This window comes from Juglans microcarpa x Juglans regia, chromosome 8S (genome assembly GCF_004785595.1).
Source record: "Juglans microcarpa x Juglans regia isolate MS1-56 chromosome 8S, Jm3101_v1.0, whole genome shotgun sequence".
Classification (NCBI taxonomy): Eukaryota; Viridiplantae; Streptophyta; class Magnoliopsida; order Fagales; family Juglandaceae; genus Juglans; species Juglans microcarpa x Juglans regia.
In genome coordinates this window covers 14,496,233-14,520,412 of record NC_054609.1, presented here as the reverse complement: position 1 = coordinate 14,520,412, position 24,180 = coordinate 14,496,233, and the positions used below count along the sequence as shown (strand labels likewise).

The window sequence follows — 24,180 nt, the reverse complement described above, 5'->3', positions numbered from 1 at the left end:
TTACACCTCATTTATGTTTCGGGGCGGAGCCATTTTGAGGATTACCTCCACCTTTTTGGGGTTGGCTTCGATCTCACATTCTGACACCATGAACCCTAGGAACTTCCCTGATCCAACGCCAAAGGCGCACTTCGTCGGATTCAACTTCATCTAGCATTGCCTCAGAATGGCGATAGCCTCCTTCAGATTGTTCAAGTGTTGCTTCAAAGTCCCACTTTTAACCAACAGGTTATCCACGTAAACCTTCATGTTTCTTCCTACTTGATTTTTGAACATACGGTTGACCAGGCATTGGTAGGTGGCTCCCACGTTCTTTAGCCCAAAAGGCATTGATGTGTAACAATACAAGCATCGGTCGGTGATGAAGGAGATCTTCTCCTCGTTCTCCAGATTCATGCAAATCTGGTTATACCCAGAGTAAGCGTCCATGAAGCTGAGCATATGATGGTCAGTCGTGGAGTCAACGATGAGATCGATGCAGGAAAGAGGGAAGCTATCCTTCGGGCAGGTTTTGTTGAGGTCGGTGAAGTTGACACACATTCTCCATTTGTCGCTCGGATTTTTTACGAGCACCACATTGGACAGTCATTTGGGAGAGTGGGTTTCTCAGATGAATCTAGAGGCTAACAGGCGGTCCACTTCCTCAGTTATGGCCACGTTCTTCTCTACACTAACACTTCGACATTTCTGCCTCACTCCTTTGGCTTTTGGGTCGATGCTAAGGCTGTGTTGTATGACTTCAGGAGCTATGCCAGGCACGTCCTCGTGGCTCCAAGCGAACATGTCTTGGTGCTTAGCAAGGAGTTGTTGCATGGCGCTCTGAGCCTCAGGCGTCATTGCGCTGCCGATTCTTGCCATGGCGTCTATTCGATCCTAGTTTAGAGGAACCAAGTCCAACGGCTCATTCATTTCCACCTTTCTAAGTCTCTACTCATCTCAAATTTTGCCCTCCAATAAGGGCACATGCAGGCAGCGGCGACAAGGTGCAGTCAGCTATTGTAGTGCATATCACGTTCACCCCGCCACTTGGAGGCATCTCTTCCTGGGTATGTTCCCACATCTCTTTCACGATGTCTCCTCCAATCCTGGGAGCTTGGCTTTCCTTTTAGTCAGCTTCCATGCTCGTCAACACCATCAATGAGCTTTTGAATTGTCTGGAACGAGTTATGCTGGAATGGATGAAGACTCATATCCTCCAGAAGTCCCAATGCGATATGAGGGCCCTGGGTGTGCATGAGCTTTTTCTGGATGAAGTGTCTGTGGAGCGGGCTGCTCTCCTAGGGAGGGATTTAATCCCAAGCACCTTTAGCGGTAGCTCCGCCAGGAACAATCCAGCCCGCTGATGTTGATTCTTTTTTACAGCATTCCATGTGGCTCCTCCTCTTCTCTATTGTTTGAGATTTTAGCTTCAGACCTCTTCTTCCAAAGCTCAACCTTGACTTGCTCGTATTGAAATGCATTCTCTTCTTCATATCCTGCATGTAAGCTCGTTTTCGAGTTGGTTCCTGACTGCTTCCCAACATATCTTTACCTCCTCCGACAGTTCCTCGAGCCTCTCCTCGGCAGGCGGGTAGTTCCTGATGGCGCCTTGGCGATTGTTGTCACTGTACAGCTCAATTAATTGCCTCATTACATCCCTGTTGATTTTCTTCTAGGTAACTTCGAGTGTTATCGGCACGTCGTAACGATGGAGATCTCTGTCGGCCTCTTTTACTGGGATATGATCTGATCAGGCTTCGGTTTGCCTGCGCCCTCACAATTTTCTATTGCATCTAGTTGACTTATATTGTATGCCATTGTAATTTTCTGCTTTACTAACTTGTTCTTTGTAACTCTACGGCTTCACTTTGTAACTTGTTCTTTGTAACTCTGCGGCTTCACGTTGTAACTTGTTCTTTATGATGTTTTCTTTTTGTCATTTTGCCCTTCTCCGATTTTTCCTTCTATGCTTTCCCTCCTTCTTCTTCTTCTTTTTTAATGGTCAGCCCAGGGCGTTTTGTCGCAAGAAATCATGGGCTTATTGTTAGGTGGGGGGATGGCCGTCATACTCACAGTCCACTACGCAGGTTCCTAGCCTATTCCTGACGACCCCGCCGACCGAACATCCTTTTGCTTATACTGTCTTCATTCGCCTTTGCTAGGTAGTCATCCTCTTGGGATCTTTAGCGACTTTATTTGACGAGGTCGATGTTTCTCCGCTTTCTTCTTCTTTTTTTTGTCGTCCGTCTTTTGGATGCACTCTACCCCGCCTAGTCCTTCAGTTCTCCCATTTTGCGCTGCTGTGTTTTGTAACTAAGAAAAAAAAGGGAAATGTATTAGTGCCCATCATCCTTCACCTACTGCCATCGACTTGAGGGGGGGGGGGATGAAGGTCCACCTTAAGGGTTAAGCCGTGTTAGGAAGTCTTCGACTGCTTCCTTGGAGATTGGTTGGGAAACGTTGTGATAACCCGTCTCTATGCCCTTCTGAGTAGCACCAAGGCTGTGAAGTTGAATATAAATAGACCAGGCTGCTTTTTGCGTGAAATCATGGCTGAGATAAGTTCTTCAGGCAGCTGTGGGGCTGATCCCACTCTTCACCACGGGGAAACAAGGCGGCCTCAGGCTCGACCCGTCTTCTTAGTCCGCGGGGAGGTAAGTTGTTCAGGCAGTTTAGAACTAGTCTCACTCCCGCCCATTGATGTTGTGTATTTAGTTCCTGATTTGAAGATAAGAATGCCATCATCACTTTTCCTTAGCTTTGTAGGCGTTAGATCTCGTAAACTTGGACCTTCTGGCCTATGCCGTAATGTGCTTGTTGCTTTTTACCACGTTGCTGACATCTGCGTTCTTTGGTGCAGTATTCGAGCGGTTGATGACTCGACCCGCGCTGTTGGGGAGAGGTCGGAATGCCTTGTGCCAAACCACCTTTTTGGTTGGTCAGCTCCTTTGCCGCGATAGGGGTCGGGGTACATATTCGGGCAGCCTTAGGGCTCGACCCACTTTCCATTACGGGAGCTATAAGGCAGCCTTTGGCTTAACCTATCCCTTTGTTCCCCACAAGAGGTAGGTTGTTCGGGCAGTCTACTATTGGACCTGCTCCCGCCTGTTGACGTTTACGAGGAAGGTAAGTCTTTTTGGGTAGTTGAGGAGTGACCCACACTCTGTCGCAGGAGGGATAAGGCAACATTTTGACCTATCTTTCCCTCTGGTATCCCGTGGGGGTGGTAATTTAAATAGCGATATGGTTGATCTACTCCTTTACTACGATGGGGATCAGGGTAAGTTATTCAGGCCACCAGGGGGCTAGTCCTGCTCTCCTGGACGAGGAGGTTGAGTCTCATGCTCACCTATCATCCTTCGTGGGGAGGTAGGTTGTTCGCACAATTTGAGACTAGACTTGCTCCCACCCGTTGACATCGCAATAAATGTAAGTTTGGATCAAGCTAATGCTGATCCCAAAGGAAGGTAAGTTTTTAGGCAACCTTGGGCCTAGACTCGCTCTCCGTCACGGAACGGACAAAGTGGAATTTGGCTCACCCCCACCCTTTTAGCCCTAAGGAAAGTACGTTGTTCGGGCAGTCTGTAACTGGACCCATTCCCATATGTTGATGCTCACAAGGAGGGAAAATTTTTGCCTTCGGGTGGCTAAGGGCTGACCCACACTCTTCCACGACAGGGATAAAGCAGCCTTAGGAATTACACTCGTCCCTTTCGCCTTGCGAGGAGGTAAGTTGCTAATGGAGATTTCGTTGATTTTCCTGAAATTCAACATTCAAATACAATACTTCTTTTATTAGGACTTGTAGCGTATGCACGAAAACATGAATTTACAATAATTAAGCTAGCTTAGCAATAAAAGTTCCGTAGATGTTCGGCATTCCAGGGAGGCAGCTCTTTTCCTTGGGAGACTCAGAGCCAGTAGAAGCCCTGGCAATTGGTGGAGGTGACCATGTAGGGCTTCCCCATCAAGGGCCCAGCTTTCCCTCGTCCCGCGTTGTTGTTCCCATCTCTTTAAGTACGAGATCTCCGACCTTAAATGCTCTTGAGCACACTCGCTTGTTGAAGTATTGCTCGGCCCTCCTTTTGTTGGCAATGGTTCTTTTATCTTCCTCTTGTCTAACTTCTTCCAATAAATCCAGTTGTTCTTCTAGTCGCCTATCAATAGTCTTGTTCGAAGTGCTGAACTCTGTAGGTGGGGATCTCAATCTTTACCGATGGCATCGCCTCATGGCCGTAAGCGAGGGTGAATAGAGTTTCCCCTATCAGTGTCTTCACTATGACAGTAGGACCACAAGACAGCAGGAAGTTCTTTCACTTATGTGCCCTTCTTGTCATCGAGCCGTTTTTTGAGCATTCGCATTAATGTCTTGGTAGTCGCCTCCACCTTCTCGTTGGATTGAGGGTGGCCTGGGGACGATACCGAAACTCAATCCCCAACTCTCGGCACCAGTTATGATGTGGTGATCGGAATCAAACTGTCTCACATTGTCCAATATGATGGTGCAAGGGATGTCAAACCTGTAAATCACTGTCTTCCATAGGAACCGTGTGATGTTGTTCGTCATGATGGTTGTTAGGGTCTCGGCCTCAACCCACTTGATGAACTAGTCCACAACTACTACCACAAGCTTTACTCCTCCCTTGCCAGGAAGGAGTGGACTGATAAGGTCAATCCCCCCACTAGGCAAAGGGTCAAGATGAGGTGATTAACGTCAATTCTTTCGGCAGGTAGTGGAGCACTTAAGCATACTCCTGGCACTTCCGGCATTTCTGTGCATACTCCTCGGCATCTCGCAGGGCACGGGGCCAATAATACTCCACCCTCAATACCTTTCTGGCTAATGCCTTTCCTCTTGAGTGACTATCGTAGATCCCTTCATGTATTTCTGCCAACATGTACTGTGCTTCTTCAAGAAAGATACACCTCAAAAGAGGCATCGAGAGGCCCTTTCGGTACAAAATTCCCTCAATCAGAGTGTAGCGTGCCACTCGGTTCATAATCTTTCTAGCCGTTTACTTGTCTTCAGGCACCTTATTCGTATCCAAGTACTTGAGTATGTCTCTCTCCCAATCCAGGGCCCCGACTTGTATCTCCATTACCTCGATCCCTAAAGGAGGGCATTTCAACTGTTCGGATCACCTTCTATTCTGGCAGGTGGGAGTCTTCTTGCCCAGATGCCGCACGTGCCAGTTTGTTTGCTTTTTGGTTTTCAGCCCTCGGTACCAGCTGAATCTAGAAGTACCTGAAGTGGGGGTGCTCGACTTCTACTAATGCCAAGTATTTTTTTCAAGTTTTCGCTCTTCATGGCAAACTCCCCTTGTATTTGGTTGACCACCACCTGCGAGTCAGCCTGTACTTCAACTTCGACAATGCCCAAAGACCTAGCTACTGCCAATCCTGAAAGCAGGGCCTCATACTCCACTTCGTTGTTCGTATGTTTGAATGCCAATTTAATGGCATAATTGTGCTCCTCTCCCTCAAGCGTAATGATATGCACCCTTACTCCCCCTCTAACTCGGCAATATGAGCCATCCACGAAAACTTGCTAGTGCTTCATGGGAGATGCATGATCGCTCTTCGCAGGGAAACTAATAAATCCAACAACAAAGTCTGTCAGCACTTGCCCCTTGATGGTGTTCTATGGCGCATAGTCGATGTCAAATTCGATCAGCTTTATTGCACAATTCATGAGCCGGCCCGAAGCTTCAGGTCTTTGGAGAACCATTTTCAAGGAGTCTCTGTGAGGACCCTTATTGGGTGAGCTTGGAAGTATGGGTGCAGCTTGGGGTGGTTACCACCAGCTCGAAGGCAAGTTGCTCAATGCGGGGGTATCTGGCTTCAGCTCCATGGTATGCTCGGCTGGTGTAGTAGATTGGCTGCTAGACTTTATCCTCCTCACACACAAATGCCAATGAGACTACCTGGGGGAGACTGCCAGGTACAAGGTCAGAGTTTCCCCACACCTGGGTTGACTGAGAAGCGGTGGGCTCGTGAGGTATTCTTTAAGAGCCTCGAATGCCAGGCACTCATTGTCCCATGTCTGTGCCTTTCATAAAACCTTGAAGAAACACAGGCACTTGTCGATCGATCTTGACACAATCCTATTGAGGGCTGCCACTCGCTTGGCAAATCGTTGCAACTCGTTTATGTTTCAGGGCGGAGCCATGTTGAGGATGGCCTCCACCTTTACGAGGTTAGCTTCAATCCCACGTTCTGACTCCATGAACTCCAGGAACTTCTCTGATCCGACGCCAAAGGCGCACTTCGTCGAGTTCAATTTCATATGGCATTCCCTCAGCTATGTCAACATTCTTCTCTACACTAACACTTCGGTATTTCTACCGCACTCCTTTAGCTTTTAGGTGTATGTTATGGCTGTGTTGTATGACTTTAAAGACTATGCCAGGCATGTCCTCGTGGCTCCAAGTGAACACGTCTTGGTGCTCGGCGAGGAGTTGCTGCATGGCGCTCCTCACCTCAAGCGTCATTTCGCTACCGATTCTTGCCATGGCGTCTGGTCGATCTGAGTTTAGACGAATGAACTCCAATGGCTCGTTCTTTTTCACCTTTCTGAGCCTCTGCTCATCTCGGGTTTCTCCCTCTGCTGGGGCCTAGGCGGGCAATGGCAAGGTGTAGTCAGCCATTGTAGCGCATACCACATTCACCCCGCCACTCGGAGGCATCTCTTCCTGGGTATGTTCCTGCATCTCTTCCACGATGTCTCCTCCAATCTTGGGAGCTTGACTTTCCCGTTGGTCAGCTTCCATGCTCGTCAACACCATCGATGAGCTTTCAAGTTGTCTAGATCTGGTTGTCGCAAGCATACGAAGTACACACAAGATTTACAAGGATCCCACAAACGGTGCCACTATTAACGTCGTGTTTTATATGCTTTTGGGCCAAGTTTCAGCAACTTAGGTCTTCAGAAATGAGCCTAAGAAAATAGAGAAGAAGTTTGTAAATAAGTAAAAGAGTCTAGACATCAGAGAGAGTTTCTCATACCTGAGAGGTTGAGACTTGCTATTTATACTAGGAGTCTAGGGAGGGGACAGATCATGTTTCTCCTGGTGGGTCCATGTCATATGTACTGTTCCCTTTGTCAGAAACACATAACGTAGTATGCCTCTGCGATTGTGTCACTAATGTAACGTGTAGCTCGGGTAGTGATGCCATTAATGTGGTGTAGCTCTCTTATTTGCTTTACTTTCAGTGGTCTGTCGATGTCCTCATGTCAGAGGATCAAGGGTTCTCTTCCTTTGCCGTTCTACCCTGTACAAGTCCCCATGATCGGAGTATGGATGAGCAGCATCAAGTCTGTCCGTCTAATCAACCATCATTGTTCCTTTTCCCTTGTAGGTGCCTTGCTTCATAGGTAAGCTTGGACCTTGAGGCTAGGTATCAGGTTGAGGCTAGTGGGCTTGTGAAGTGGGGAAAATCTCCTTACACCCTTGCTCAACCAATCTTCTATCATTGATGCAGTTGCAACAGTGGACAAAAATAGGAGCAACAACAATAGCTAAAAATCAGTCCAAGCCCATGTTTCACCAGTTTATCTTCCAACTAGCAACCTTGTAGCCCTTATTCTCTTCGTTACACCATGAGGTTTCATCATAAAAAAAAAAAAAAAACCAATTTTCCTCCTCAATGAACCTCAACAATAGTTGCTAAATACGTTGGACCATCTACATAATCACTTCTAAACCCTTGGATTCAATTCTCTCTCTTGGTATTACTTTTGTTAATTCTTTTCATTTTACACATTAAAATGATGGTTAGATGACTATGAATTGAGCTTGATTATGTACAATGTTGAAGCGTTGGGATCAATGTATATATGTTGGAGGGTCTTGGGTTACACTAGGTAGATTGAATGATACATGTATGGAGGAAGGATTTGGATTATAGAGTATGTGTAAGTGAATGAAGTTTAAGTCAAGGGTAGTTTATGCAAATTGTAGGTTTAAGTTGCATATGTACTTGAAAAGGGAATACGTAAAGCTATGTATAAACGTAGGTTGTCATCTGACAAGTACATGAATAGACTGCATGAAATGAAAATGGCATAGAGTCCAAGTAAATATTATGTTCATACTCTTCTAGAGTTTTCAAAATGATATGAAAATTGAATATTTCTTAGAAATGAAATGATGGTTTATGAAAGTATGCTAAAGTTTTAATGTTTAAGGTATATGTATGAAATGACCTTTCTTGGCAACCCCTTTTTATGCACCTCAAGAATAATTGTATGCATGTGAAATGGATGTTATATGTAGTACAATTGTCATTATGTTCTATGAAATGAAATGATGATGTTTATGATTGATGTTATGAAATGATGTTAAAATGATGCTATGAAATAATGTTTAAATGATGATGTTTATGCTTATGCTATGGATCGAAATGATGTTTTATGAAATGAAATTGACTAATGAATGAAATGAATAAGGAAATGACTGAAAAGAATGAATGATGAAATGAAAGAAAATGAATAAATGATTTAATGTATGAAGTTACATAACGGTCATGACTGAATAAATGATAGTACCAATGGACTGAGCAAATTGCAATGCCAGGTAAGTAGTACTGAGAGCACACCTAGTGTTATCCCCTTACTGAAATGGATTCCTTAACGGGGAGCCCATGGGAGGAGTGGAGCCCAAAATACTACTATCCCAATACACCGAGCATAACAATGTGTATTGGCCAATGAAAAGTGATAATAGTTAATTGGATGTACGAAATGATTTAGTTTATTTATAAATGAATGTACAAGGTATGAAAAATGTTTATATGAGGAAGGAAAAACCTTTTTAAAGAAAAACTCCACCAGCTTGTAATGTTTTCAAAAGAAATAAATGTTTTATATAATGTAAGTAGAAGAATGATAAATGCATGAATAAAAACTTATGTTATTATATTTTTACAATATGAAGTAATGTTTATTGAGTATTTGACTCATTTTATTTTTATGTATGTCTCTCCCTCTCCCAGGCAGAAAATAAAGATGAAGCGTCAAGACAAACATGGCTCAAGGGATAGGTGACAGAAGCCAAGGCACATTTGATGTAATATATAAAAGCATATTCTATGAAAGGACTTTGCAGTTTTAATCTAATGAGAACCATTGTAAACTCTCTTTTGATTTACAAAGCAGATTTTATTTTAAATATAAAATCTTTTATATCGTGGAGAGGAAATGAAAATATTTTAAAAAGTTAAGTAATTTCCATCTCTTTTCTAAAACTATTTCCTAAAGTCCCACCGCAAGAACAGGCGTTACAACACCGATTTGAAACATCATACTGCTATTCACCATTCATTTTACCATCATATTCATACTATCTAATGTCGTGAAATTAAATGATGAAAAATGTTTTGGCCACAAAGTAATTTCATAAAATTAAACTCACAAATTGATGTGTTTGTCTTGATGTGATATGTCGGATAGTAAAGCTAATTTTATTGTAAAATAAATCTAACATTTTACATGAAGTCACATTAGTTTATGAGTTTACTTTTGTGAGATTTCTTTATAGCTGTGATACTACTCTTAAATAATTGAAAATTATTTATTATATTCTACTTATAAACTAATTATTTGATATCAAGTCAATAAATATTGAGAGGAAGATAATAAAATAAACTATAAACAAATTTTCATAATTGAAATAATTAAAACAGAGCAAAAAGAATGGAAATAAAAATAAAAATTATTTTAATATTTCAACTAATGTGGCAATGCAAACATGCAATACAAAAAAAAAAGCAAAATGATAGCAACTACGTCTGAAATTAACTTTTAAATATGTTTGGCGGTCAAATTCATCTCAATTTATTTTAAATTAATAATTGATCTATTATTTTTTTAATTTTTTATAAAATATTAAATATATCTTAATTTATTCTATACATTCTAACATATATTTTAACTTATTTCATATATTTAAAGACGTGTCAATGAAATTTATATACATTATTATTTATAGATAAATTTAAATTATTTGAGATTAACTGAGTGTAAAAACAAAAATAAAAACAAAAAATATATTATTTTTCTCCCTACGATCAGAACTGCAAAGCAGCTTTATTTGCAAATGTTGAATTCAGTCGTCAAAAACTTTCGGGTCAAGTCCACGGCTGTCAATCTTTGTACCTTCCCCAGAAACAGACTAAGAAAAAAAGCACAGACAATGAGCAAGCAATGGTTAAAGTACTTTTACCAAATTAGGGTTATAATAATAATGAAAGGAACTGAAAGAACACACGCCTCCTTTGTATTTTATTGTCATTTTATTGAGATCTTAGTATTTTAAATTTAATATTCCTCAGCATGAAATTTCTGGCCATCTTCTTGCCGAAGACTTTATGCATTTTTCTTTGGATCAACCAAACAAATTTTGAGACGTTTTTGAATTCTTCTTTCTTGATTAATGCTGACCCATGACCAACCTTGCACCAATAGCATAACTTTTACAGTAATATTATTGTCACAAAAAAATTTTAAAAAAATAAATTTATAAATTAAAATAATTTCATATAATACGTTAAATTTATTATTTTAATAAAATAATATTTTATATTAAATCATATCAATTTATATCGTTTGGATTTAAAGATAAATTGAGATGAGTTGAGATAGATTGTAAATAGTAATAAGATAAGTTGTGAATAATAATGAGATTTATAAATTAAAATTAATAAATAATAATAAAATAAATTAAAATAAATTGAAATCGCTTACTAATACAAATTAAACCTTAAACTGCTATGAGATTAGAAGAGGACAATACTAGCACACGACAATATCTGAAACCACGTACGTACGTACATGCATGATGGGGTTTAATTTTGACTAAACTGCCATGTGTTGGAAAATGAGTTTAATTTTGACCGCCGCGTGGAAATCACAAACTTTGTCTGACGTTAACACGGAATGGTGCCTTTATCCAGGAGGAAAAATCTCGTGCTTATCACTCTTTTCGGATTCGAAGAGATAGATATATCAAAAGAGTTTTATAATATTTATTATTTATTTAATGATATGTGTAAATAAATATTGTCGAATTCACTTCATACATTTATTTCACTCTTATTTGGGATCCTCAAGTTCCATCAACAACTTGATAAAATTTTGATCAATCAAGAACGCCTCATTGTTTAACCATGATGCTTGGCATTCAAATTGTAAGAGAAGTATTACAATCGTAAAGAAATTCTGTAAAAATAAACTCATAAATAAATATGGCTATACGTGATACTTATATCTATTTTATAATAAAAATAATTTTATAATTTAATATATTATATCAAACTATATTAATTTGTAAATATATAAATACTTATTTCTCTCTATAAAATACTTAATAGGAAGAGTGTGGTAATTCCTTATAAAGCTCAAAATGAGTTTGTTTTTAAGTCATGTGAAACTTTTTAATACGTCCCTTTACGTGTGAGTTGGTATTTCTGGTACTATCATCATGGGCAAGTCGCAGAAACTCATCATCAGTCATAGATTAATCTACTTTGATACTATATAAAAATATCAATTTCTCTCCATAAAAAGCGTAATAGGAGAAGTGTAGTAACTCCTTATAAAGTCCAAGATGAGTTTGTTCCTAAGTCATGTGAGACTTCTCCATAGTGGTTTATTTTTAGAAAAATTTTATTTGCAATCTCCATTTTAGAAATTGTATGTACAGATCTTTTATTAAATGAGAAAAAATATCATTTTAAGAGGGATATTTTTGTAATTTTAAAAAATTTTAAAAATAAAATTGTCCAGACTTATATTATATTCTTCAAAATGAAGACTGTACATAGCATTGCTCTTATTTTTATAAGATCTTTATATGGCTAAAACATTTCTCAAATTGTAATATGCATAATTTTGTAAGTATTTAGAAAATGGTCAACAGAGACCATGTAATTATAATCCCAAACTTCTCTTGAATGTGGTGGATGGAATTTGTAAACTTTTGCAAGTGGAGTAATCAACCAAATTAGAGATAAACAAAATGATCACATAATGATTGAGGATGGATTTGAATAATAAGATGAGATGAGATGGTTTTAAATGAGTTGAATAAAATATTATTAGAATATTATTTTTTAATATTATTATTATTTTGAGATTTAAAAAAATTAAATTACTTATTATATTTTGTGTATAAATTTAAAAAAATTATAACGATGAGATGAGATCGTTTCTCTATCCAAACAAATCTTCAATGTTCAAAAACCATGGGAGGAAGGGATATTTTAAAACGATCAATGCTAGCTACCCTCTGTTTTGCTAAAAAATGTTAGGCCTACATAAAAAGTAGATTATATGCAGTTACGACTTAATATAATATGTTAGATCTATTTTATAGTAAGAGCTTTTCAATCTAATGGATGACATTAAATTGCATGTATAAACTTTCTTCCATAAAATTTTTGCATGGACCAATCATTTCTCTTTTCTAGTCCAATAATATCACATCGAACCTATTATTTATTACGTAACTAAAGCGAAATATTATAACTATAAGAAAATTTTATAAAAATAAACTTATAAATTAAAGTAATTTTATATGATAGCTTATATTTAAACGTAATTTTACAATATGATGTATTAAATTAAATCACCTTAATTATAAATTTAATTTTATAAAATAACTTCATCACTAATATATAAGCATTTCAATACTAATATATAAGCATTGCCCAGTTCTGAAAAACGGCCAAACTTTTCCTGTTTGACATCGTTTCGAACGTTTCTTTCACCATGTCAAAACCTCTGACCATTTTCCTCGTCTTTCTCTCCCTATTCTTCACCAACTCCTCAGCCACCGATCCTAGTTCTTCTCCGACAACATGCCGGCCTTCGCAAAGTACTTGCGGTAACGTTACGATCAGCTACCCTTTTTGGCTGCAAGGAAACAACAGTAACACCACGGCGAATAACTCATATTGTGGCTACCGGGGTTTCGGCTTAACGTGCTCGGATGCCGGCGACGAGCCCGCAGTACTTTCTTTGCCCAGCGACACGTACTACGTGAAAGACATAAACTACACCACACATACCATAACCCTTGCGGACATCGACGCCACAAACCAGTTGTGTCCGAGGGCGCGTCACAACGTTACTCTGCAGACGCTACCATTGAACTTCTCTGCAGAATATGATCTGAACCTCAGTTTCTACTTCAACTGCAGCAAATACCCTCCATTTTTGCCGGCCATTGGGTGCTTGGAACATCAGTTGATGCGATCTTTTGTGTTTGTGGAGGGAACTGAGACAATGGCAGGCTTCGAGCTGTGGTCGGAGACCACCTGCGAGGAGAAAGTTGTGGCGGCTGTGATGAGGTCTGGGATCGAGATTTGGAATTTGACTCGAGGTTTTGGTGGAGCCATGAACAATGGGTTCGTGCTCGATTGGGGAATTCTTGGGAATTGCAGTACATGCGAGAGGTCCGGTGGGTATTGTGGGTATAACGAAACAGCAGGGGAGTTGCTGTGTTTCTGCAACAATGGCAGCATACGTAAGGGCCGTTGCAAAGGTATGCGTTCTAGTGCATTTCTCCAAGCTTAAAGTCTTGATCAGCCTCTTTCATAGAAAATAAAATAAAAAGAAAAGTCTTGAGTCTGATTGTTTTGGGCTATAGAACTTCGTTTTTAACTGTGCCTAGCTAGCTATATAACTATATGTGTATATATGTTCTTAATATTTTTGAACTGAAGAAATATATAAAGAACTCAGGGCAGAAGACAAAAGGAAAACAATCTAAAACCGTAGTTAAACGGGATTCGAATTTATCAAAATTTCTATTTATAGTCATAAAATGTACAAATATAGTATTTTTTTTTAGAAAAAAGTAAGATCTATTTTAAAAAATAATTTTTTATGTGAATTACAGATTTATTCACTTCTTTTAAAGAGGATGTACGAAATTTGCATATCCTAAAACTGTAACTATCATTTTTAGTAAATAATCATCACTTATCCCTACAACTTGAGCTGACAAGAAGAACTAAATATAAATGTTTAAACTTATTTTACATTAGACAATAATATTAGAATTAGACAGAATCTCTACCCTTTGTTTTAGACTTATTTTCTATCCTATTATTTAAGTTGATTACTTACCATGTGGTTAACGCCTTGGTTTCTCTAGCTAGGCTAGCTGATAGTTTTCCTCACGCTCCCATGTTTGACTTCTGCATATATTTCAATCTTTGTTTACAATACTATATAGATAGGGAAGGCTATAGCTTTTGATTTTTTTTTTTTTTTAATCTCTTGGATGTGATGCCTTTCATGCCTATGTTTGTTTACACATTTATTTGATCCTTGAATAATCATGCCTTCCATGCCCTATTTTGTGGAACAAGTCAAGCTAGTGGATGTTTCTCAAGTGTTTGACATATAACACTACTAAAAATGTCACATACATTAATGCAATTAAGAAAATTAATAAAATTTATGTTAAATAGTTACATTGTTGACTAGAATAATTTAGGATGTATAGGATCCCAAAAGAAAAAAATCAAAAGAAAGTGGGCTTGAAACATGGTCCAGACCAATTGCCTTTAAGCCTAAGGACCAAGAGGGAGTGGGCCCAAAATAAGTTGGTTTTGGAACAGCCCTACGGGCGACATAGCTGCCTAGAGACAATTGTCAGCAGTAGCAATGGTGAGAATTCATGCCTCGTTTGCTGTTGCAAGGAGGATGTAGATATAGCCCGATGTCGGAGATCATTTAGATTGCGTTTAGACGTTGAATTGAATTCAATTAAATTAAATATTTTATAAATAGTAATAAATTGAATAATAGAAAGTATTATATAGAATCTATTTAAATTGAATTTAAAATATGTTTAGATGTTAAAATGAGTTTAATATTTTTTATAAAAAATTAAAAAAAGTTATGGATCCCACGTATAAAGATGTTTAAAATTAAAAAGAATTATAGACTCCACGTATAAAGATGTTTAAAATTGAAAAAAATTTTGAATTCTACGTATACGATAGTTTTGAGTTGAAATAAGTTTAGTAACTTGAGAATTTAGTACTTGGATGTTAGACTCAGTTTAAAATTAGACTGAACTCAGTTGAGCTCAGCTGGATTTTAAAACCAAACACAGCCTTAAGCTCATGATAACTGATACAGTTATAAAAAAATTTTACAAAAATAAATTTATAAATTGATATAATTTTATATGTTACGTTAGATCTATTTTATAATAAAAATAATTTTACAAATTAACTCACTGTATCATACTACTGCGTCAGTTTGTCAATGTCTAAGTTCAACATACGATGTTTGTTTGAGAAGGCCGCAGTACTTGCCAGCCGGCAGGTGGCTGAGGTCATCGGGATCTGAGTCTGACATTCTCTTCCTAGTAAAAACAGAGTTCCTCTTATAATGTAGAAGCATATGAGAAAGACGAGGGACCCAAGAAAAAAAGAAAGAAGGCGTTAAGACAAAAATTATGGCATTGTGCATGCATGTCAGCTAGTTAGCGCGTATATATAGTCATAAACCATACAATATATAAGACAATGGAGGCCGTGAGCCAGCTATAGGGGCGCCGGATTGGAGGACTGGGAGTTGAATGAACTTAGTAAAATACATTATTTATCATGTCTTCTTAGGAGATCATGCATCACTTCTAGCGTTTTAATAAGAAAAAAAAATGTATGGTTAGAAAATTCTTAGGTAGTTTTGGAAGGATTCAAATCTATTTTAGTTTTTATTTGAATTGGCGTAGAATGTTAAAAGAGATAGACGTATAAAATAGATCTCACTGTATTTATAGCTGTCAAAATAAATTTCTTGAGCAATATTAAATACTCAATAAATGTTGCGAGATTCATTTTATATGTCTATCTCTCACTTTAGATATTAGTATTCATGCAAAGATCCAAATTAGTTTTGGGAAATATCTAATAAAATATTCTCCACCCATTACATAATATCATTAAGAGAGATTTTGTCATTTTCATTACATATAGAGCACTTTTTAACTGGATCTTAATTTTTAAAATCACTTAAAATGTACCACATCAACGCATGCTATAGGAGATACTGAAATCTAAGACTCTAAGATAAAAATTAATATTATTCAAAAGGTAGATTTTCATAAAAACTCGAAGATATGGAGTCTATCATGCAACATTCATGTTTACTTGGATTATTAAGCATCATTATTCATCATGAAAAATCAAATTTAAGACTAACAGAAACCGATGGGTGAAAAAACTAGAAAAAAAAAAAAAACGTGATTTTGAAGAATTTTGTGCTTTTATTTCCTTCTAAGATTTGCATACTCATGTCTTTTTGTGATCCTGCTGTCATTTTTGAAGAAGGTTGAAATTGAAATAAATTATTTATATTTCTCTAATTGAGGTCTTCAAAATAGACTATACTTAGAAAAGTATCTCAATTTTATTTTTATACTAATATATTAAGTAATATTATTAATTCTAAGCTTACCATTACTTCAAAAAAAAAATCTAGGCCACCATTCTCCCTTAGCAGGCGGTCAGCCGGCCACCTCGCTTCTCAGACTACTGGATGGACGGATAACCTTGAAACCCGTCTGGAATCCGCCAAACAATACAAATCCACAAATATGTTCACCAAATATATATATATCCATCTAACAAATCCACAAATCAAATCTCAAATATACAAATAAAAAAATATATTTTAAACAAAAATAAAACATCGCAGACCACGGCGTGGCTATGAGTCTGCATAAAGACGAACGGTCCACCATAGTCGTGGTTCTCCGAGCAAACCCATGACTACGTTGTGCCTGTGTGGCTCAAAGTAGAGACTCACCACGGGTCGTGAACTCCATGCTAGGCCTTGCATTACTAACTTTGATTATGTTTTGCCAATTCTTCATAAAATTCATGTTTCTAAAAATTCATTTGTAGTACTGAACGTATGAAATTAGAATAAATTATTTTCAATTATATCTTCTTCAGAGTTTTCTTTTGCTTCGATTAGTGTCTAATGAGAATAAATTCTTTTATTAATTCACTCCTAATATTCAATCAAACGTGGCTTGCACTCAACAACCTCAAATCAATTTATAAAAGATTGTAATTAAAGTAAACTATTAGGATATTATTGCATTGCAGAATTGTCGTTCGAGCTTCAACGCCAATAAATTAAAACAAAATACATAAGTCATATGATATTTATTACATCTATTTAAGCTTTTTAAATTTTCGATAATTATTAGAGTAATGTTAGATATAGTTATAAAGTGTACAATCGTTTTGAAAAAAAATAAAGTCTACTATTAAAAAATTAAATTTTTTTTTTTTATATAAGTCTCATATTTATTTATTTTTTTTCAAATAAATTGTGTATCATTTGTGCATTCCACGATTTTAAATATCATTTCTCTAATTTATTATTAGTGGGGTGTGATGTCGTTAGATTAATTAACTTTTATACTGTCCTAATATTAACATGTAGAATGTAGATGTTTTGAAATAAAATTATTATTTTTAAATCATAATATTAATTATTTTTTAGAAGTGTTATATTTATAAAAAGATATCATAAAAATAAATCTTAAAACCGACATAATTTATATTATACGTTATATTTATTTTATAATAAAATAATTTTAAATGTAACCCACAGGATTAAACTACTTCGGATATGTGAATTTAGGTTTTGAGATTTCTTTTGAGTTTCACGATCGCCTAACACGATTCCATACGCCTAATTTCGCAATATTATTGCGTCTGTCGCCCGCCTTCATATTCAACCCCAACCCTTCTCATGGCCAACTTGATATCAGAAGTCAAGTCAGCACCCTCTCTCTGTCTCTCTGTCTCTCTCTGATATCAGAAGTCAGAGGCTGGAACCAATCTCCGTACAAAACATGGCCAACTTGATAATTCTTTAATGTGAAGACAGAGCCTACTTCTATCGCTTTCCAGTCTTCATTCAATAAAAGTATATCCACCTGCGTCATCAGCAATTCACCTCTAAAACTCTTCATCAATCTCTCTCCTAAAGACTATTTCTTTTCTCTCCATGAATAATATCCTTTAAACATGGATACCCATCTCTCTCTATCTTCCCTTCTCATCACCCTCTCCTTCTTCTCAACTGTAACACCTCCATCTCACGGCATCGAGGATGATCCCTTCCTTGCTTGCAGTCGTCCCTACCAGTGTGGAAACCTCACAAACATCTATTTCCCTTTCTGGGGAGGTGCTCGGCCTCAGTATTGCGGCTACAGAGGGTACGAGCTCGAGTGCCGGAACGATTCGTACGCGGTTATGAAATTTGAAGAGCTTGAATTCCGGGTTCTGAACATCAACCAATCTGCTCTTAGCATGTCCATTGTAAGAATGGATCTCTGGGACATCCAATATTCTTGTCCCCGAAAGTTCGTTAACACCGCTCTGAACTACACTTTGTTTTATTACGATCCTCAAACGGTTCAGAACCTAACTTTAGTCTACAACTGCTCTTCTCAAGTGAATACATCGGAAGAGAAAAGGTTTATGTGCGGTTCAGAAGGTGGCGATAGATATAATTATACTTACTATTTAGGCGAAAGCAACCATACAGAAGTTGCGAAATGCCGTTCTAATATCAAAGTTCCCATTCTCGGGAGGGGAAGTGCTGCTCTTTCTGGTCAGGACCCTCAAGAAAGAGGAAACCAGACACTTCAGAGGGTATTGAATGAAGGGTTTGAGGTGAGATACCGTTTTCCGATGTCTTTTGTATGTGGGGAGTGTGGGAAATCCGGTGGGATTTGCGGCTCTAACAGTACTGCGCCGTTTGTCTGCTTTTGCCGTGGCGAATTGAACTCTGTTATCATGTGTCCAAGAGCCGGTAAGTACGCACGCTCGGTTAATTTCTTGTGTTCTTCCTTGGATTAGGTTAACAATGAAGCGTTGCAGCTTCTTTGTTGTTTGCTTGGTTTGCTTGGTTTGGCTGGTATTGCTCCTTTTTTCATTAATTAGGCTAAAGTCTGCATAATGGCATAACATAACAGTTCTTTTCCTGGGGCCATCCATGGTGCCCCAAAAAAGGGTGAAGAGGAGAAGGAAATACAGTTCTTTTCAGGTAGCTGTCGGCATGGTTCACAATTTTGCATTTCATAGTTATGTTTTTCTCCTTTGGGTATCCTTGTTTCTCTAATACACATAGCAATAGAACATTGAAGTAAATAAACAGCAAAAAGATTGAATCTTTAGGCCATTGGAGATCATAGAAGTTTCAATCAGAGAACTGCAAAATCTGATTGATTAGCCCCCTATAGTAGTTCTCTTTTCTGTTTAATTAATGTTATTGATTAGCCCTCGATTACGAGATGATGGAAAAAGATGATGAATATCATTTTCCTTGAGTCTTATCAACTAATTCCGGGTAGATAATGAAGTAACAGCTAGCTACCTCTGCAGAAAGGATAACAACTAATGATTTGCTACCAAATTAATTAATACTGAGAAATATGAATGAAATTCCTGGTATTCTATCTAAATAAGACAAGACAATAGACAAAAACTTTATATAATGCTTGTACTATATAGCATGCAGGTGGAACATATGGTCAGATCGATTGATGTTGAAACAATGAAAAAAAAAAAAAATACCATCCTCTTCAAGTTCATGCAGGGATGAGTGCAGTTAAATATCTAGTCTTTTTTTTCTCTGTTTATTAGTGGGAATGATACTTTAAAAATTAAAAAATGAAATGAGAGAAACAGCTGTCATCTGATGAAGAGAAAAATCTTAAGAAATCTTAATTAACACCATAAAATATTTCGTCCTTGACTTGGTCGCATTTGTTGACTGGTCAAGATCGCCCAATCTTTTTTAATTTTGGAGCTCTAGTGGGCAGTGACTCCCTCCGATATAGATGCTTTAACGCATTACAGCCTAACCCTGTCAACATTTCAAACGGAGGAAGTGGTGAGTATTCAACATGTTTGTTGTTTGAGATTGATTAGTTTGAGCTGATAATTCATAGACAATAAATAGTGTAAAGTCCTCTTCATGCTTCTCTCTACCACTTGAAATCCTTAAGTTCCAAGATATCATTTTCCCTGTCACCTGATTAAGAAAACAACAATTGACAACATTTTTAGGTTGCTTCAACCAGAAGTAAACCGACCAATCCAGTGCACATTTCCATCATCTAGATAAGTCTAGAGACTCTAGACCATAATTTTCTCTGCTCATTTACTTTTGGGGCCTGTGAAAGGAGACAAATGAGTTCTGTTTTTCCTCAACTTTCTGCTCAACCCATCACAGCTTTGCCAAAAGTCATCTACTCCTATAATTTAAGCATCACCCCAACTTGCCCGGTCCGGCACTCCACACAAAGTTGGAGGGGTCATGGCCTCCTCAGACTCAGACTTTCTGAGATTTATTCACCATATTCATTATTGGCCTCTTCTTATTTTTTAGGAGATTCCCAATCCGTTTTATTCAACTTTTGCCCATTCTCAAGGCAATTATGACATTTTGATGTTATATGATTGTTTTATGTTTATGTATGTATGTATGTATACTGAAACTATATCATATCATCATGATGTCACCATTGAGAAGATGGTTTCTTTTGCCCAAATTTATTTCTTAGCATAGAGTACAAAATTGTCCATATCAATGGAAAGTTACAACCTATAAAAAGAAAACAGATTTAGATTTCTTTTGGTAAGAATGATGTGAAATTGACTGAGACATTTAAAAAAAAAGACAAATTATATAGTAAAATAGCAATAGTTCTTTTAGTCTTTAAATGTAACATTGGGTGAGGATCTTTTAGGGAGTTGTTGAAGGTGCATATCTTTTTTGCTGATGCTTGAAGCTTTGTTTTGTCTTTTCCATCCGTTTCAAATTCAATCATAAACCAAAAACGAAAACAAAAGGGAAAACATTGAATTTTCATCCAAATGCTTCCTTCCTTTTCTCTATTCTCATTTGCTTCTTCCTTCCTTCCACCACAAATGGACCTCCAAAACTTTCTTTATGTCCTAAAATCCTTCTCATAGATGCATTTTTTCATCTTCTTCACCACTGTTAGTCTATCAATCACATCCCTCGACATAAAATTTCAAGCCTGCCTACCTCTTACTTGAGTCAATGACCCAAATAAAATGTTAACTTCACAGGCTTGTTGGAAATGAATCATACTGAAATTCTAAAGATGGGTTTCTTGCTGTTTGTGACTAGAAAATGACATAATTACCTTGATGTTGGAATGTCTGATTGGTTTAGCATTACATTGATTCTGCAGAGTCTTCTTCATCTTCCAGAAAAATCGTTCAGTGTTCTGTCTAATCTACATTCAGTCAAGTCAAAAGAGTGGAAATCAAATCACTTCTGAGAAAATTAAACATTTTAGCTTTGGGAGACTAAATGCACCATTAAGTCGACGACTAAGAACAAAAGCATTTATTTTTCTTTGTGGGCAACTATTTCTACTGACTACTAGATGTCTAGTCCTACCTGTCTCCAGTTTCAAAGTCAATGTTTGAAATAAGAATTAGTATGACTTAGAGGGGTGAGAAATCATAATGATGCAAGGCAGATATTAAGCTATAATGGAAAAAAACAGAGACCTCTTGAGGAAGTTTAAGTAGAGTCTGAGTCTTCCTGTTTCTCGAGCGTTCAATAAATTGAATAGTCAGTAAATGAGCTGATATTCTGCATTCATACTCTTTATACCCGTATCTTTGGTAACCGAACAAAGTTTCTTTGGAAAACATAATTTTTAGCACAGAAAATGGTGAGTTTTGGGTTTGACTGGTTTCTCCTTTTCCTATTTTCGTCAGCCTTTCTTCCAACCCATCCCATCCCATCTTTTTCCTCTTTCACATTTAGTAGAAAATATATTCTACCTGTCTTATTGTTGATGCCTCTGCTACTTTTGACCTTACAACTCATCTTCCTTCTTTGCTTTGTGCTTCTTTCCTTTCAAGTATTCGGGTGCTATACTGATTTCATCGTTTACTGTTGCAGATCAGAAAAAGGATTGGGGGCTGAAGGCTGGTATAGGTAATGCATGCATCCATTTTCATCCTTTACTTGTTCTCCCGTATGTAGTGTATCACAGCATTTCTGCATTTTGGTCATCAACCTGAGCTTGCTGGCACTCCCCCTTTTTATCCAGGTGCTGGCACAGCTGCTGTAACCGTGGTTATAATGTGTATAATCTTCTGTATCTATCAACAACACAAAAAGAAGAAATATGTGTCCTCATCCTTGAGATCTCCAAACACCTCTTCTTATCCATCTTCAACAGTAGATTCTGAGATGGTAAGTACCTACTTTGGAGTTCATCTCTTTAGCTACACCGAGCTCGAGGAAGCCACCAACAATTTTGATTCAGACAAAGAACTCGGAGATGGTGGATTTGGTACCGTATACTATGGTAAGACACCCTCCCTCCCTCGCTAAACAATCTATTTGCAAGCATCGTTCTTTAACACACTAAACACTTACTGACCTGCAAGTAAGTCACATCAATTAACATAAAACATTACGTTTTAATTTTTATTATGAAGTTCCGCAATAAATTATGTGTTTATGCACTGATTTGGTGTTGTTTTGAGTAGGCAAGCTTCGAGATGGGCGTGCTGTTGCAGTCAAGCGTTTGTATGAAAACAACTGGAAGAGAGCCGAGCAATTCATGAACGAAGTTGTCATCCTTACTCGCCTACATCACCAAAATCTCGTCTCCCTTTACGGCTGCACCTCTCACCGCAGCCGTGAACTCATGCTTGTCTATGAATACATTCCCAATGGCACCGTCGCCGATCATCTTCATGGCGAATGCGCAAAACCCGGTGCACTGCCCTGGTCTACACGAATGAACATCGCCATAGAGACTGCAAGCGCTTTGGTATATCTACATGCATCTGACATCATCCACCGCGACGTGAAAACAAACAATATTCTCCTCGACAACAATTTTTGTGTCAAAGTTGCAGATTTTGGGCTGTCTCGTCTCTTTCCAACGCATGCCACCCATGTTTCTACTGCTCCACAAGGGACTCCTGGATATGTTGACCCAGAGTACAACGAATGCTACCGGCTTACCGACAAGAGTGATGTATTTAGCTTCGGGGTGGTCTTGATCGAGCTTATTTCATCCATGCCTGCAGTTGACATCACACGACATCGAGAGGAAATCAATCTGTCAAACATGGCTATCAACAAGATCCAAAACCACACGTTACACGAGATTGTCGATCCATCTCTTGGGTTTGAATCCGATTACAGTGTAAGGAGAATGATATTAGCTGTGGCGGAGTTGGCATTTCAGTGTCTGCAACATGCCAAGGAAATGAGACCATCCATGGCAAAGTTGCTGGAAACACTAAAAGAGATACAAAATAAGGATTGCAGTAAACATGACAAGGTGGAAAATCAGTTAGATATATCTGCAGATGATGAAATTGTGTTGTTGAAGAGGCAACACTCACTGCCAGTTTCTCCTGATTCTGCTCTGAATTGGATTAGCACCTCTTCAGGATCAACTCGCAGTACTTAAATTACACTCCATTTTTCAGGGAAAAAAAATGGTTCTGCACAAGTAAATCTGCTAAAAAATGACATCTTGATTGAGAGTAAGAGATGTGTGTGTATATATATTATGTAAGAGCTGTCATGGGTTTATTTGGGTCCATGTTTTCGCAAGTAGATTGATTTATTCTTTTCTGCTAACTAAGAGAAGCGTGCCAATAGAAAATAGAGTTTTGTTATGTACAAGCAAGTTTGTATACCAATCTACATATTCATGTTATTGTCTTCATATTCTAAATTTAAATTAGCACTGTTTTCAATAAAATCTACTTTCTGATTAATCATATTGAATAGGTGTGCGTATTAACGCACAGAATTATTTGTAATTAGATTTTTCCTAAAAGGTATCCTATTTTGTTTTATTATTTCAATTGTACACTGTAATTAATAAATTATGAGCCATTTTTCTTGAATTTGTAGCATTCTAGTCCACAAGAACCTGGATCACCTCTTTTACTATGTATCAAACAATTGAGATTCAGCCCAAGACATGGGACAATGAAGTATGTGTAGAATAATAAGGGACAACGAAGTTTATACCCTCTCGTTTATATTTTTTTTTAAAAAAATGTACTTAAAAAATCTCGTTTTCAGTGGGCTTTTGCCATTCAAGAAAGATTATCACGTCGGATTATCTA

At 37.7% G+C, this 24,180-nt stretch overlaps 1 protein-coding gene across 2 annotated transcripts; it reads left to right on the top strand.

Annotated features, from left to right (window-relative positions):
- Positions 1-12,705: 12,705 nt before the first annotated feature.
- Positions 12,706-23,656, top strand: LOC121245120 (LEAF RUST 10 DISEASE-RESISTANCE LOCUS RECEPTOR-LIKE PROTEIN KINASE-like 1.2). 2 transcript variants are annotated; one of them, XM_041143436.1, is made up of 4 exons: positions 12,706-13,523; positions 21,977-22,012; positions 22,128-22,388; positions 22,573-23,656. In XM_041143436.1, the coding sequence occupies exons 1-4, from the start codon at positions 12,749-12,751 to the stop codon at positions 23,508-23,510; spliced, it is 2,010 nt and encodes a 669-aa protein (XP_040999370.1). In that variant the 5' UTR covers positions 12,706-12,748; the 3' UTR covers positions 23,511-23,656. The 2 variants fall into 2 exon arrangements, with proteins under 2 accessions (XP_040999370.1, XP_040999369.1); XM_041143435.1 differs by lacking the exon at positions 12,706-13,523 and adding an exon at positions 17,680-18,838.
- The last annotated feature ends 524 nt before the right edge of the window (positions 23,657-24,180 follow it).